Raw genomic sequence first — 16,704 nt, forward strand, 5'->3', positions numbered from 1 at the left:
ACGTTCTAAACGCATTAAGTATAGGCAACCTACCTTTGGCCACAGATTCCACAGGAAGCAGTAGCATGTTGCGCGTAAGGAAGTGGGTCTGTATTTTATCTGCCTTCCCTGTGCTCTCTGCTTCCTGTGGCAAAATCATACTAACTAGGGTTGCCAACCTCCAGGTGGTGGCTGGAGATCTCCCACTATTATAACTAATCGCCAGATGAGAGAGATCAGTTCCCCTGGAGGAACTGGCTGCTTTGGCAATTGGACTCTGTGGCATTGAAGTCCCTCCCTTCTCCAAACCCTGCCCTCCTCAGGCTCGACCCCCAAAATCTCCAGGTATTTCCCAACCTGGAGCTGGCAACCTTAATACCAACACACAGGGAGCTGTATATATATCATCACTTGCAGAGGAATGGAATTGTGTCCATCCTTTGGCCTTGACTTGTGGCACACCTGCCAAAAAGATTGCCTCCCCTTGCTCCCAGCCTTTATTTCCAACCCTCTCCGCCAACTCCTTTGCTGGCTGTCTCCAGTCTTTAATTTGCAGTTCTGGGGCTTCCCAGTTCTTTCCCCTGCCACCCAAATCCCAGACAAGGTAGGGTTGCCAGCTCTGGGTTGGGAAATACCTGGATATTTTGGGGTGGAGCCTAAAGAGGGCTGGGGTTTGGGGAGGCACTTGAATGCCATAGAGTCCAGTTGCCAAAGCAGCCATTTTCTCCAGGGGAACTTCTCTCTATAGAAGAACAGTTGTAATAGCAGGAGATCTCCAGCTACTACCTGGAAGTTGGCAACCTGATGACAGGGTCCTAAGCTGAATGCAAATATTTCCGGTAGAATTCAGCTCTGGAAAATGACCACGTCAAACAGCTCGAGCTAATTAGCACTGAAAACCATTTAGCAGCACAACAAGCAGGGAAACCAACCCTACACAAAAGCATCTTTCCAGGGGTGAGAGAGCCCCAGCTGATCAGATGCTTCCCTGGCTGAGGATGCACATAACTGCTCTAGTCATAGTGACTTTAACCTGACCTCATTTAGCTTGATAAATTAACTCAGCCTTTCTTCATAGGGCAGCTCTCAAATGGGTGCATAGTTGCGGCTCATGTGCAGTCAGTGAACACAGAGTGGTTGTGAGTGTACTGCCCCATAAATCAACAAGAACTAGAACTCACTGGTCTGAATAAAAATGCGTTAATCTTAGCACCTCAAGGCTCTTTTTGTGTTTGTGTATGTGTTTTGTTGTTGTTGTTGTTGCAAGAGACTAAGGTCGTTTATGCATGGGAGTTTTACCTGAGGTCTGTTGCTTGCTGGACCCACACATTCCTGTTGGGAGTCTATGCACCAGCAGTCTCCAAGCCCAAATCAGGAAGTATTTCAATTTCCACACCTTGAAATGCTGCTTTGTAATTGGCTGTCTTCTTGCTGTCAATGTTTTTTTTATTTTTGCTGTCAGTCCCCACCCCCGAAAACCAATTGCCGCATATAAAAGCATTTTAAGAACAACAACAACAACAACAACAGAGCTATTTGAAAGGAAGGAGGGGAACTCAAGCCTCATTTTTAAAAGCCTTCTGCTCAGAAAAAACTCAGAGGAAGCAGGAAGTATTTGAATCCCCACCCCTTGACATGCTGCTTTGTAATTGGCTGTCTTCTTGCTGTCAAGTTTTTTTTATTTTTGCTGTCAAGTTGCAGCCAACATATGGCAACCCTTGCTGTTTCAAGGCAAGAGATGTTCAGAAGTGGTTTGCCATTGCCTGCCTCCACATAGTGACCCTGTATTCCTTGGCGGTGGCCCATCTAAATACTGACAAGGGCCAACCCTGCTTTGCTTCTGAGATTTGAACAAGATCAGGCTTGCCAGGGCTATCCAGGTCAGGGCAAAAATGCAAAGCTACAATAGTCTCTAGCGGCTACACAGAATCTGGCCACTTTATCAGTGATCTGAGGCTCATGGTCCAAGAAGGATGCAGATCATGTGTTTTATGATGTAGCAATTCCTACCACATCTCTTGTATAAACAATATTAAAATATTGCCACAGTTGCATTGGCAGAACGGTTTGCCACCAAAAGGTGTCACCCAAATCAGAAAAATAGCCCCAGCTTAGAAATGCTGACAATAGAGATGAAATATTAATATGAAGATCACACCTCTACATGCTGCAACTTCTGGGACCAAGGCTATTAAGGGCTTTGTAGGTGATAACTACAGAGCCCCGTGGCACAGAGTGGGAAGCTGCAGTACTGCAGTTCAAGCTCTGCTCATGACCTGAGTTCGATCCCGACGGGAGTCAGTTTCAGGTAGCTGGCTCAAGGTGACTCAGCCTTCCATCCTTCCAAGGTTGGTAAAATGAGTACCCAGCTTGCTGTGGGGTAAAGGGAAGACAATTGGGGAAGGCAATGGCAAACCACCCCGTAAACAAAGTCTGCCTAGGAAACGTCGGGATGTGACGTTACCCCATGGGTCAGGAATGACCCGGTGCTTGCCTAGGTGATAACTAATACCTAGAACTGAACCTGATAACCAATGGAGTGACAGCAGAATGGGTGCAATATGCATACTGTGCCTGGCTCCGGATGACCATCAGACCCCTCCCCTGCCCACCTGATAGCAAATTACCAGCCTTTTTCTAGATGTGTACAGGGCCATTGCTCATGACTCCTGAGGCCACAGGAAGGAGCTCATTTGTTCTGTTGCCTATTGGCTCTTAACACACAAAAGGCTACCTTTTACCCTCAGACAGGCTGGAGGCTTGTTAGCAAACAAACATGATCTGCAACCTTTTTCATACCTAGAGGTTCCAGGTGGGCCACATTAGTCCAAAGTAAAATCCAAACACAAAATACCTTTTAAGACCAACCAAAATGTATGCTACGTTTTGAGCTCTCTGCATACCTAGATGTTAAAGGGGGTGGATTTAAGATAAAACAGATGTTCTGAAATGTTTCCTCTCACTACTATCCTCCCTCTACTTTTTGAACATCCTGATTAAGAGTTCTAGAGACCAAAAAAGTGTATACTATTTTGGGGCATTTTCATTGGTTTTAATTAAAAATCCCATTCCATGGCTTTTAACAAATGCATAGCAACCCTGGTATTCCTTGGTGGTCTCCCATCCAAATACTAACCAGGGCCAGATCTGTTTAGCTTCTGAAATCTGACAAGATCAGGCATGCCTGGGCCATCTAGATGCAAGTATTAACAGATTAAAAATTAAACATTTCCCTTGAAGAGTTGCAATTTCAGTGATCAATGACCGCAAAGACAGCTGCAAAATTTAAATCTAGGATTAAGCAACTGAGATGGGAAGGGTTCGATCATCATTTACATTGTTCAGCAATGTAGTAAACAAGATGCAGGATTTGGCCAGTTACCCATGCACAGAATCATAGAGTTAGAAGGGGTCATGTAGGCCATCTAGTCCAACCCCCTGCTTAATGCAGGATCAGTCTGATCATCCCGGACAAGTGCTTGTCCAGGCTCTGCTTAAAGACTGCCAGTGAGGGGCAGCTCACCACCTCCCTAGGTAGCTGATTCCACTGTTGAACAACTCTATAAAAAAAATATTCTTAATATCCAGCCAGTACCTCTCCGCTCACAATTTAAACCCATTATTGTGAGTCCTATCCTGTGCTGCCAACAGGAACAGCTCCCTGCCCTCCTCTAAGGATTGCATCCAGATCGGAATACTGCAAGGCACTCTGAAGACTTGGAATGATTACTGATGAAGGTTAAAGCAGAAAGCACCAAAGCAGGGTTACAGCTGATTTTCTATTCCTATGCTCCATCATCAACCAAAAAGGAAACTGCAACCAAGAAAACAGAAGGAGATTGAGACTGGGAAAGGAAGCCATGAAGGAGCTAGAAAATATTCTTAAGTGTAAGGATGTGTTGCTGGTGACCAGGATCAACACATGAAACTGCCTTCTACTCCCTTGGTCCATCCGAGTCAGTATTGTATACTCAGACCGGCAGCAGTTCTCCAGGGTCTCAGGCAGAGAGGTCTTTCACATCACCTACTCGCCTAGTCCCTTTAACTGGAGATGCCGGGGATTGAACCTGGGACCTTTTGCATGCCAAGCAGATGCTCTACCACTGAGCTACAGCTCCTCCCCATAATAATCAACATAATTCATACCATAGTATTCCCCATTACTATGTATAGTTGTGAAAGATTGTTATCAAACAAAGATCTATCATTCCAGAGAATGTTTAAAACAAAAATATTTAGGAGGGCGGGCATTTTTATAAAGGAAACAGGGCTCTAGAATTGCAGAGGGTGCTTTTATTGCACTGTTTATTGCATGTCTTGTCTTGCTTTTGTGGCCTTGTCTTCTAATTTTGCAATACAGGTCCTGCTACATTGCCAATGGATGTCTTATGCTGTCTGACAGAACTGTTTTTATATTTTGTAATCTACCACCTTGAGTCTCAGTCAGAAGGGCAGGATATAAATAAAGCAAATAAATAAGATGCATAAACAAGAAAATTTACTGTGATCATTGCTATAACAAAGATTTCCCCACGCACAATTATGAAATCAACAAGTGGATGCCTACAAAATATGAATGGCTGGGAAGATTATTTCCATCTTAAACCTCTTGCCATCCTTCAACAAGGCTATGCTCATTTGAAACCCAACAATGGCTTTCAGCTTTAAAACAGCACTAGATTTTGTGACACTCCATCCCAGCCAAATATACAACAACTTTTATTTGCTGATGCAGCAAGTCTTGGAATCAGTCCTTAGATCAGTCTAATAAATCATAGACATAGAGGACTTGAATGATAAGTTAAAAACAAAGTCTACTGTCTTTCATTCTCATATTATTTGAGGTGTTAACCCACACAAGTAATTAACTGGAACCAGCTCTTGGCACCTCCCGAGTCTACAACAATTTTAGATTAAGGATTTAACGCATTTTTTAAAATCCCACACTTTCATGCATTACTTGCTCTCCTTCCTTTTAAATGCACACAAGAAAGAATGGCAGATCAACCCCTAATGCAAGATTATCAAAGGGATAATCTTGCCTGGGGATGCCTTTTGACCGCACCTGGTCTTAGGGTAGCCCAAATATTTAACCATCCCCAGGCACACTGTTTTTTAGAGCTATCACTTTGTCTAAATTCCCAGTTTCTGTTTTCAAGACATTCAGCAGGATTCTAGAGCTCTCCAAGATCTTCTCATAGGCCACTTCTGTTTCGGCCAGGATTTTATCAAGTCCCTTTTGCGCAGCGTTCTTCCACGCCAGGCTTTCACACACATGCCCCAGTTGGTCTGTCAGCATCGCAATTTCATCCTGGACCACCTTTTTCTCCTGCTCCGCTTGCCTGATCTGTTTGTCCAGTTCTTCTCTGCGCATGCTCAAGTCTTCTAGGTATTTCACCAGCTCATTATTATACCCTTGTAGAACTGCTCCCTGATGACTCATCCTTCTTGCGCCTCACGAGTCCTTTCTGACACTGGTTTGCTCTCTGCCAATTTCCTGTCCTTTGTTATGCAAAGAAAAGAAAACAAGGAATCTATTAAGGCATCACAAAATACTGGGGGTAGTTGCTTTCTTAAAGTAAAACAGATTTTAATCCAGCCATCATGCTCTGTTCTCCAGGCAGAGGAACAGGTAAGGATATACCTCACTGACAATAGATTTGAGTCCAGTAGCACCTTAAGAGACCAACAAGATTTTCGGGGAATAAGCTTTCGTGTACAAATGGAGATCTCTGAAACTTTGTATCCCCATCAGTAAAGTAAGAAGTCTAAAGGACCACTGCAGGAACTTTCCTCAGGCTGACAGGCAAGATATCAGGTCTAAACAAGTCATTATTGACCTGCAGAACAGAGATAAGGGCAGAACATTTTGTAGTGCTTTATTTTATTTTTTTGAGGAAATGTTTCCATTTTTTGGAAAATTTTAAAAAAAATTTTTTGGGGGGGGGAGGAAAATCAGCTTTTCCATTTCCAAAGATTTGTTGCTTCACAGAATTAGTAACAGTTAACGGATACCGATGCTAACTCAGTATTAAGCAAACTCAGCACTTTCAAAGCAGTAAATGTTTCTTCAGGTCATTCTCCCTCTAGGAATTGTGTGACAGAAAACATGTTTTTTTTTTTTTTACTGATTTGTAAACTAGGGGTGGGTGACAAAACTACTAACAGATATAATAATCCAAATGAAGTTTTTAACTCATCTGATCAGCTTACACAAGTCAAATCAAAACCAAAATTCTCCTTTATATGTCTCCTCTCACATGGTGCACGATCGATTTGATAGTGAACTAACAAGTAATGCATGGAATATCTTGATCCTGATATTCCTATTAAGTAGCAGAGTGCACAAATGCAAATGTGAGCAGCGGTGATGTTGGGCTAGTCACACTCTCTCACCCACACCTACCTCACATTTTAAATTTTGGGGAGGGGAAGGTGACTGTAAGCAGGTTTGAGTCTCCCTTAAGTGGTAGAGAAAGTCAGCATATAAAAACCAACTCTCCTTCAATGGTTAGGTACCAGCGTGAATGTGGCTGAGTGGGCATGTGAAAAGAATGTCCTTTTGTGTGATCAGTGTGTATGTTTATGTGCAGCTGCGGGTCGTAAGCGAGCCCAGCCCAGCTACGGAGCGCTTTTGAACACCAAACAGCCACAAGGTTGCCTCGTCTTCTGCTGTTTAATCAATGCTGCAAACGCCCCCGTTTTGTGAATGAACGCCTCCGGCTGCACACACCTGTCCTTCCTAGCGTGCTCCCTGTCAAAGGTAGAGGGGATGCAAAGGAAGGCACAGATCGCGCGGAGCTGGAGAAGCAACCTTTGCAAGCACTGCTTGATACGCAGGGGTGAGAAAAGAGGACTGCTCCGGAAATCCCGCTCTTTGGTATCCGGTCGCCTTAGAGCACTGGTTCCCAACCAGGGGTCCGTGGACCCCCAGGGGTCCGCGAGAACTAAATTAAGGTCCGCGAAACAAAGTTATAAACCCATAACAAATTAATATTTTCAATTAAAATTTCTCTATTATAAATATATATATTCAAATATTATTCTAAGCTTAATGTTTAACTAACAGTTATGATTAAAGTTTATTTTCAAATTCTCTGAATTTTTATTTTGAACCTTGGGGTCCCTGCACCGAACAAAAAAGTCCTAGTGGTCCCTGGTCAAAAAAAGGTTGGGAACCACTGCCTTAGAGGGACATTTATGCATGGGAGTTTTTGCCTTGGATTTGCAGCTCTCTAGATGCACGTTTTCCCCATCCAAACGGTCAAAACTCTGCATTGGGGGGGGGGGGCTTATTTTTGAGAATTCGGATGGCGAAAATGTGCATCTAGAGAGCAGAGAATCCAAGGCAAAACCTCTCATGCATAAATGGCCAAGCTTGATTCTGGTCTCTTCCAACCCTCCGCAAAGAGAAGAGGCAGCGTTGGCTTTCCCTGGTGCCGGAGAATAGACGAGGGGCCCGGAGGAGGCGTGCCGGAGGCTAGCCACTAGGCGCCTTCCTTCGGGGTGGAGGCGACGGCGGGCACAGCTGGGGGAGGAGCGGCCCCGCGGGGGCACAGCCTTCCTTCCGCAAGGCAGGGACCTCGCAGCAGACCACCCACGCCGGCTTCCACGGGGCTTAGTCAAGCGCGCAGGACCGTCGCCTTCCTGCGAGACCTTGTGCATTTTCAGCCGCTAGACATCCCGCTGAAAGCAGCGAGGCGTACCACCTTCCCCCAGAACGTGCATCAGAAGAGGGGTTGGCTTTTATATGCCGGCTTTCTCTACCACTTAAGGAAGAACCATACCGCCTTACAATCACCTTCCCTTCCCCTCCCAAGACACCCTGTGAGGTAGGTGGGGCTGAGAGAGAGTGACTAGCCCAAGGTCACCCAGCTGGCTTCATGCGTAGGAGTGGGGAAACCAATCCAGTTCACCAGATTAGCCTCCGCCGCTCTTGTGGAGGAGTGGGGGAATCAAACCCGGTTCTCCAGATCAGACTCGTCCACCGCTCCAAACCACCGCTCTTAACCACTACACCACGCTGGCTCTCATTTTTTTTTAGTATTCCTCAGCATCTTCTCTCATCCCTGCTCCCAAAAACTTTCCTGGCAATAGTAGAAAAGAGCAAGAGTCCAGTAGCACCTTAAAGACTAACAAAAATATTTTCTGGCAGGGTATGAGCTTTCGTGAGCCACATCTCAGCTCATACCCTGCCAGAAAATATTTTTGTTAGTCTTTAAGGCGCTACTGGACTCTTGCTCTTTTCCACTACTGCAGACAAACACGGCTACCCACTGTGAATTATCGACATAAGAACATAAACACTCCAAAACACTCTGAAGAAGTGAGCTGTGGCTCACGAAAGCTCATACCCTGCCAGAAAATATTCTTGTTCGTCTTTAAGGTGCTCCTGGACTCTTGCTCTTTTCCACTACTGCAGACAGACTAACACGGCTACCCACTGTGAATTATTTTCCGGGCAATGCGAGCTCTTATGCGACTGCTCCCGTCTGGGCGCTGCGCAGAGGCGGCGTTGTCGGTTCCCTCCGTAGGGCCGCCTGCTCTCAAAATTCCCGGTTGTCAGACACGTTCATTCATTCTCACCAGGGCTCTACGGAAGGACGACGCTCCTCCGATCCCAGCAACAAGAACCATTCCTCGGGCGTGGAGCCGAACAAAAAGTCTCTCAGCCAATCAGCGGTCCGGAATCATCTCGCGGCTATGCTAATCAGGCTTGCGGAAACAGTTCGGTGGTGGCCTCCCCCCCTCGTTGCGGAAATAGCCGACCTTTTCCGAAGCGGGCCTAGCGCTGTAGCCCAGCAAAAGAGGGAGGGAGGAGGAGCTTGACGAAAAACGCCGACCTTTCCCGAAGGTAGGATAGGTGTCTCCGAGCCTGCCGTGGAAAAGGAAGGGAAGAGGGGAGGGGAACAGGCCTCAACTTACCTCGGAAACTTTCGGCTTCAACGGAAACGGCCGACGTTTCCCGAGGCGAGCCCAGCCGAACCCGAGTCGGAGGAGGCGGGGCGCGAGCCGCAAGAAAAGAGGAGGGCGGTAACTGGGTAGAACAGGGTGGGCGGAGCCGCGGCCCCGCCGGAAAGTGCCGACAACAGCCGACGTTTAAGCGAAGGCGGCGGCGCCCGAGTTTCCCGGATGTAGTCGGTCGGCGGTAGTGTTGGGAGCAGCGAGAAGGGGGGGCGGGCAGGCAGGCAGCGAGCGAAGGCGGACGGCGGCGCCGGGGGAGTCGTCGACGTCGTCGCCGCTGCGGTCGTTTCCCGCGCTGCGGCTCCTCCTCCTCCTCCTCCGCAAGTGTGTTGCGGAGCGGCGCCTCTCCTCCTCGCTGGCGCGGAGAGGAGATGGGCCCGTGAGCGTCGCTTCCCCACACGGCCGAGCTGCCTGAGCCGCCCCTCCTCCTCCTCCTCCTCCTCCCTCCCTTCCCCTCCTCCTCTTCCCTGGCCCCGGCCGGAGCGCTGCTTCCCCCTCCCCTCTCGGCGGCGCCCGTGGCCCGGCCGCGCCCTCCTGGTCCCCTCAGTCTCTCACACACAGGCCGGGCATTGATGGTAATGTATGCGAGGAAGCAAAGACTCAATGATGGGTAAATAACCCCCCCCTCCCTCGCCTCTTCCCCCCGCCCCCCCTCCCCGTCTACTTCCCCCCCTCCCCCTTTAAAGACCAACGGCCAGTAACGGCCGCTCTCGCTCGCCTAACGTAACGCCTTTTTTTATTCCCTTCTGTGTCTCTTTCCAGCTGTCACGACCGCAAGGGGGACTCGCAGCCCTACCAGGTACCGACTTCTGCGCCCACCCGCCGATTTAGGCCCCTGCCTGCGGCGGCAAACGCTGGAGAGTGGGAGGGCGAGCGCCACTACTCGAGCGCAGGCCTCGGCCGCCGCTGCAGGCCGCGCGGCCGCTTCCTTTCCCAGGGCTCCGCGCCGGGGCGGGGGGGGGGGAGGAGGAGGAACGGGCGGCCGCCGCCGCCTCTGCAGATTCCCTTCGCTTGCCGAGAGGGCCCGAGCCAGAAGCTAGTGGCGGGGCAGGGGAGCGAGGCCTAGGCCCGAGGAGGGCCGCGGGGCCGGAGAGTACGGGTGGTGGGGGTGCAGTGCGCACTTGTTTTCTCCCCCCCCCCTAATAAAACTGCTGTGAACAGTAACCCCCAAAAAGGTTTACGTGAAAGGCGAGGCATGACCCGGACAGACTGTAGGCCTTGAATTATGGTTGGTAAAGCCTAGTTCCTCAAACTTGCAATTATAATTTTTTTTTTTTAAAAAAAGAGGGGCATGAAACAGAGCTAGTAGCGAAAGAGGAGGAGAAATCTGCTGGTGCGGAGTGTAGAAACGTAGTTTGCAGTTTTCCTTTTTTCATATATTCTCCCCACACACACTTCACACTACTTTCCTCACAAAGCAGTAGAACTATGCTCCTGAGAGAACCAGGGATGTAAACAGGATTGCTTGACGCTGCATTTTTATACCTGGGTGCCTGGCTACCAAAGCAGGCTTTTGACAACTGCAAGTTGCCTTCAGTGACAGCCTGCCTAATGTAAACATTCATTGTATAGAGCCTTGCACTGTGGGGTGGGAAAGTGGCTGACCAGGGCTTCTTACTGCATGTTGTATTGGGCACGACACAAGATAATGTTGGTGCTAAATAACATGCAGAGCAACTGCAGCATGAATAGACCGTGTCCTTTTTCCCCTCAATATTCCCACAAAATTTTAAAGGGCTTTCTATAGAAACTTAATTTTTAACTGTGTAACAGCTAGCCTTGCGTAATGAGGCTGTTTGTTGCGTGATCAAAACAAAAAACTTGTGTATATGATGAGGAATGGTTTTTAAGGTTAGAGTAGGATTGAGGAACCCCATGGATAAGTAATGTCCCGGTGCTTGCACAGGGGGACTACCCCTTTACCTTTAGGATTGAGGAACAGGCAGTACTCCATAGCTCATTTAGTTCTGTCAGTGCACTTGTATATGGTCACATGGTGGCCTTTCATCTGATGTTAGAATGAAATCCATACTGCCTCTGCAAAGAAAAGAACTATATTGCAGGTCAAGGTGTTTCAGTGCCATTTTATGCAGAGTGGCATCTTTCTAAGCCCATTGAGATCCATGGGCTTAGAAGGGTGTAACTCTGCTTAGGTTGGCACAGTTAATACTTCTGAAAATACTGTGAAATATGCTTAAATTGGATTTGGAATCAGCACCTTGAACCCAATATGTTACTCTAAATAAGTGTACTGATCTGCAATAGAACTTGTACGTAATAATTTGAGGCTAGAAAGACCAGAATGTTAAAGGATTGTGGAACTAGTGAAATTAGTCTAAGGGGGGATGCATGGGGGGATATTTAAAAAAATTTGTGATATGAGAGATCAGTAATTCAGTGAGAGAGTCAGAATTCTTCTAGGCTGGTGCGAGTCTCTTGCATGAGCCTACATAGCTCTGTGCACTCAGGCCATTGCTTAGAATTACTGAAGTTTTAAAGGAATATGAATCTTTAGGCTAAAAACTTGGGTTGTAAATTCTGTCTTTGCTGTTAAGCTCAATTTAGGAATCTGTATTTGTCTTGTAATTTCTTTCAGGCTCTTAAATACTCATCAAAGAGTCACCCCAGTGGTGGTGATCACCGGCATGACAAGATGCGCGATGCCACAGACCCTTCACCACCAAATAAAATGTTGCGGCGATCTGATAGCCCTGAAAACAAATATGGTGACAACACTGGCCACAGTAAAGCTAAAAGCATGCATACTCACAGAGTTAGAGAGAGGGATGGTGGTGAGTTTAAATTTAAGCAATTTTTGTTCAGATTCTGTTAACTATTTACACTTATGTCAAAACAAAGCATTATACCACCAAGACTGAAGCATCACTTCAAACAAGTCGGAGACTCTCAGAAATACTCTGATAGGTTTTTTGTATTATACCTGTGTGTTACAAATGTAAGGCCTATTGAATTTGTGACCATAGGATTAAATAAGACAGTTCTTTTTGTCTTTTTTTTTTTTTTTTGCACAGGTCAATCTCTTATTTCTGTTTAACATATTTTACTTGCTTTTTAGCAGAACTTGGAAAAATGCTGCTTTAAATTCAGTGGCAAGAGATATAAAGTATCCCATTGTAGTCTGAGAGCTGATAAGTAGCACTCAGTTCATAACATAGCATAGACCTTTTAAAATACTTATAGATTTTAGTTGTTAACTGATGGAATGCAATATAGTTTTTTTCTTGTAGTTCTTTTTGGAATGCTAAAATTTAGCTTTCGGGTCTTTGTGCATTGATACCATTACTGAATGAATTCTGAGTAGGAAAGTACCCTGAGGCTGTGTACTTTGTGATTCTTTCTGGTTTGGTCTAGATTGATCGAACTGTTGAGAAAGCAGAGATGCTGAATTTGGATGCCTCTTTTCAGTTGTTCATCATCTGTTTGGGAGTATATAGATTCTTGTGTTCATGTGTTGTAAACAAAGACCTGTGAACAAGGGGCTCATAAAAACAGTAATGTTTCTAGTAGGCCAGATCTGAAGAGTTCCCTGTATTTGCCAGACTTCCGAATTTTTATTCAGTGTAAGTGTTTAAGATACTAGTTACCTTGACAAACATTTTTTTCATCTCACTCCATGTGATCTATCCCTTCTACTATAAAGCAGGCTTCTAGTTCCTATAATTTGTCTTTTAAAAAACCTAATCTAATATAGAGAAAAAACATTTACTAGTGTACTGCTAACAAAATTTAGTTAATGTGAAAATGTCACTTTATAAGTCAGTAAAAAGTAATTAAATGTCCTTGTTCGGTTCCTAGTCGATTTTTTTGTCAAATAAAACTTATGTAGTTTCTGACATCTGCCAGTAGCAGTTGTCCTTCTGAAAATAATTGCTATCTGCTTCATTAGACCTCAGAATTCACCAAAGCTGAATGTGTGACTTGTGAATATGAAGCAAGCAGGAGGATATTGGAGAACATTTTGAATCCTATAAAGTAGATTGTACCCACATTTGGGTTATGACCCACCTTATATTGGGGTGTGCTTTAAATGTCAATATAAGCTTCTTGTTTAAAGTACTTTAAAATGGGATAGGTGGAAACAGAAGGAAAGGAAGATTAAAAAAAAGATATGTACAGCAAAAATTAAATGGCCCCCGTGTTACAAATAAGGATTAGAAATGGGTTCTAGGCCTCAACATTTTGAAGCCCCATTCATTATGTTCTTCCATTGACCACATGTAGAAATGTGTTTGGTTCCTTCATTTGAACTGTTAACACTGCTTATAACAAGTAGCTCCAAATAGTGAGCATGTGAACTTATGTGAAATGATGAATGGTTTGTATTTAATTTGCAACTTTTAGAAGTAGATCTTACAGACCTTACTCTTATATCTGTAGAGGCAAAGAAAATGCTGCCATTTATCCTGTACACATGAGTGAGAGAGGCTACTGGTATTACACACCGAGGAGTCTGGGAAAACCTTGCTGCTGTGAAATTTAGCTAGCTTCATTGGAAACTCATAGTCTTTTTTGATTAACTAATTTTTACTCCCTGCTAGTACACACCTCTAAAGTGTGTGGTGGAATAAATAAAATGAAACTGTAAGGAATGAATCCTTAGAAGTCTTGATGTAGAACTGATACTTTGCCCTTTCACAATTGGTCTGAGATCTGGTTTGGTGTAAATGATAGAATTTGTACTTGAACTAGCAAGAGCCGGATTGAAATTCCTGCTCATTTTTGAAACTCACTGGATGGTTTGGGGCAAGTTACTATCTTGGCCAAACCTACCCTTCAGGATTGTTAGGCTATACTAATGCTTGATGCAAGCTAAATTATCAATGATTACATTTAAGGCATACTTTTTGATGAAATAGCAAATAGAACAAAACTGAGGTACCTTAAGTAATAGAGTAAGACACTTTTAAAGTGTATTGCAAGATAGAAATATGCTTTGTCTGTGAAGCCCCCCTTATGAGTGTTTTGGCACAATTAATTTTTCGCAAATTGTCATAATTTTACTTAGGTCTAATAGAATATTTCCCTAACATATCTTTGAGAGCCAGCATAGTGTAGTGATTAAGACTGGTGGACGCTAATCTAGAGAACCAGGTTTGATTCCCCTCTCCTCCACATGAAGCCTTCTGGGTGACCTTGGGCTAGTCAGTTTTCTCAAAACCCTCTCAGCCTCACCTACCTCACAATGTGCCTGTTGTGGTGGGAGGGGAGGGAAGATGATTGTAAGCCACTTTGAGACGCCTTTCAATAAAGAAAAGCAGGGTAAAAATACCAACTCTTCTGTTGATTTATCCGTTTTAGTAAATTTGCTGATTATTCTTATAGTGAAACTATTTCCAAGATCCCCTGTGTTTTGTATTCCAGACTATATTTGAAATATAACAGGCAACCTTCCTTTCTGTAGCAGGTATGATGCAGAACTCTGCTGTGTAAGGCAGCTGCAGTGGCATCTTGAAGGGGACATAACTACTGATGCACCACCCGTGTCTCACACTCTGCTGCTATGCTAGTTCAGTTCTAGAGCTAAGTGAATCAATTGTGGCTGAAAGCTTAAGAGTTAATGGGTGAGAACTGTTTTGGCCCACATGCGGGGAAAGATGCAGTGTTTACATGTGAAGATGTTAGTGTATGAGCAGACAAAATGGTGGTGGCAGCACACAAGGGCTGTACTTGGCCAGACAGGCTTGAAGCAGTGCTGGGAGCATCTCAGGGATTTGCCTTGGTTGGCTCCTGGCTGTCCCAAGTCTGGCGGGTGATTAAGGGCATAAATTGTGCCTGTGAACCTTCTTCTGCACTGCTGGCCTTAGTGCTTTAGTTGCTGGGGTAGAGATATGGCCTTGAGTGCCGAGCAAAAGGGTCTGATGTGCCACTGTCTCCACATGTTCTGGGGATTGCTACCTGCTGTGGGTCATCTTCCTGCTATGGGTTCTCCTTTTTCCCATCTCCATCCAATCAATTGTGTGGTGTTTCTGAGTTGTGGTGGAGAGTTTCCTCAGTGTCTGTCCGAAGTTGCCTCTGCTGGAGAAAACTGGGTCTGTGTCTAGGAAATGCGCCCCTTCACTACCACTCTAGTAGGGTGAGTTTAATCAATTAGTGGACCTCTAATCACCTGTCATAGACATAATCCACATTCCCAGTAGTATACCATTTAGAGTTGCATGGGTTGTTTTGAAACATCACTACATTGTTTCTATTTAGTAAAAATTATTAGGTAGGCGGAATGGTATACAAGAAAGTGATATATTTGCCAATATAACCCTGTTTGCTTCTGACATGTGATGGGTAACTTAACTCATAAGAAAGAAATGGATTGTATGAGACTGGAGTAAAAACACCCTGCTTCCATAATGCACATAAAAATCAATGTAAAGCATGCTGCCTTTTCAATGGCATTTACTTCCAAGCAAATTGATATAAATGGAAGTAATTGTGTATTAGATTTGGGTTGTTTGTCCCTTCCCATAAGTACTTTAGGCCTCAGACTGATTTGTTCCACTTAAGGGTTCCAGTTAAATAGTAGTGTGGCACAGGTAGTGTGTCTTCTGTTGCAGTTTAACGCCCCCCCCCCAACTCTCCTTTAAGAATTGAGACTTATGCCTAGCGTATGTCTGAGGACCTTTCTGTGCATTTCTCAAACATCTTGTGGTAAGAATGCACATTTTTCGTAGGCTGATAGGTTTGCACAGGCACTCTGTTGATCTTTGAAATAGGGAAGAGAGAAGAAACTGCAAAATTACCTAATCATCCTAAATCTGGCTAATCCAGTGGGTTCACAGTAGGTCTTGATGGAAGTGAGAACGCTTTGGCTTGGTTCATGATTAGATCAGACATCGCTGGCTTCTGTTGAGAGGAAGAATGAAAAGTGTTGTGACTATGTGGGGAGTGGAAAAATAGGGTAGGGTGTAAAGGTTACTCAAAAAGAATAATTTGGAGCTGGGGTTTCTGAAAATGCTGTAAATTGTAATCTGTTGAATGCTCGAACATTAGGAAGAGGTTTGCTTGTGGATCAGATATTACATGGGTGGTATCAAATGCAGACTCTGCTGCTGTGAGTCCTAATGAAAGGATGCTGTGTGATCCTAATAACTTGTGTGATCCTAGTAACTTGAATGTTAAGCTTATTTTTCTAGGTACATTTTCCATAGTTCATATGCTGCTTAGGATAAAATGTAAAGTATAACACAAGATGCAATAGTTCATTAAGTTTGGTAAATGTGGAAGTTCTGGAGATTTGTATGGTTTAACAGAAAAAGGCTGGGCCCCAAAAGAATGAATAAGGCTGCCACCAGCCAGGAAAGCCCTCTGAGTTTGTTTTTGCTGCTGCTTTTTTTTTTTATAAGCACATGGGCAGACATTTGGGAATAGGGACAGGGTTCAGATAACATTTTGAGTGGTTGTAACAAGCCAATTCCTTTGAAATGTGTTGGAGGAGAGTGTTACGGATACTGTGGACTGCCAAAAAACCCCCAAATCAATAGGTTATAGATCAAATCAAGCCTGAACTGACCCTAGAAGCTAAAATGACTAAACTGAGGCTATCGTATTTTGGTCACATTATGACAAGACAAGAGTCATTAGAAAAGACAGTCATGCTAGGAAAATTTGAGGGCAGCAGGAAAAGAGGAAGACGCAATAAGAGAGACTCAATAAAGGAAGCCACAGCCCTCAATTTGCCAGATCTGTGCAAGGCTGTCAAAGATAGGACATTTTGGAGGACATTTATTCATAGGGTCGCCATGAGCC

General features: G+C 44.9%; 2 protein-coding genes and 1 non-coding gene across 3 annotated transcripts in view; 1 reads left to right on the forward strand and 2 right to left on the reverse strand.

The window, feature by feature from the left end:
- Window positions 1-5,000: 5,000 nt before the first annotated feature.
- Window positions 5,001-5,432, reverse strand: LOC130484844 (microtubule nucleation factor SSNA1-like). The gene has a single exon (XM_056857981.1). It carries the CDS (start codon window positions 5,420-5,422, stop codon window positions 5,069-5,071), a length of 354 nt encoding a protein of 117 aa, XP_056713959.1. The 5' UTR covers window positions 5,423-5,432; the 3' UTR covers window positions 5,001-5,068.
- A 91-nt stretch (window positions 5,433-5,523) lies between these two features.
- On the reverse strand, window positions 5,524-5,634 carry LOC130484897 (U8 small nucleolar RNA). Its single transcript, XR_008933707.1, has one exon. It is a non-coding gene; the product is annotated as a U8 small nucleolar RNA (small nucleolar RNA).
- A 3,682-nt stretch (window positions 5,635-9,316) lies between these two features.
- WAC (WW domain containing adaptor with coiled-coil) overlaps window positions 9,317-16,704 on the forward strand; it is a 61,832-nt gene continuing 54,444 nt past the window's right edge. The window contains exons 1-3 of the mRNA XM_056857977.1: window positions 9,317-9,553; window positions 9,706-9,742; window positions 11,540-11,735. Coding sequence (XP_056713955.1) covers window positions 9,516-9,553; window positions 9,706-9,742; window positions 11,540-11,735 — 271 coding nt within the window. The 5' untranslated portion in view covers window positions 9,317-9,515. The remainder of the gene's footprint in view (window positions 9,554-9,705; window positions 9,743-11,539; window positions 11,736-16,704) is intronic.

The sequence above is a fragment of the Euleptes europaea genome, chromosome 11 (assembly GCF_029931775.1).
Source record: "Euleptes europaea isolate rEulEur1 chromosome 11, rEulEur1.hap1, whole genome shotgun sequence".
Taxonomy (NCBI): Eukaryota; Metazoa; Chordata; class Lepidosauria; order Squamata; family Sphaerodactylidae; genus Euleptes; species Euleptes europaea.

Coding starts and splice junctions, on each gene's coding strand:
- LOC130484844 (XM_056857981.1), bottom strand. CDS start 5,422: ATGAGTCATCAGGGAGCAGTTCTACAAGGGTATAATAATGAGCTGGTG.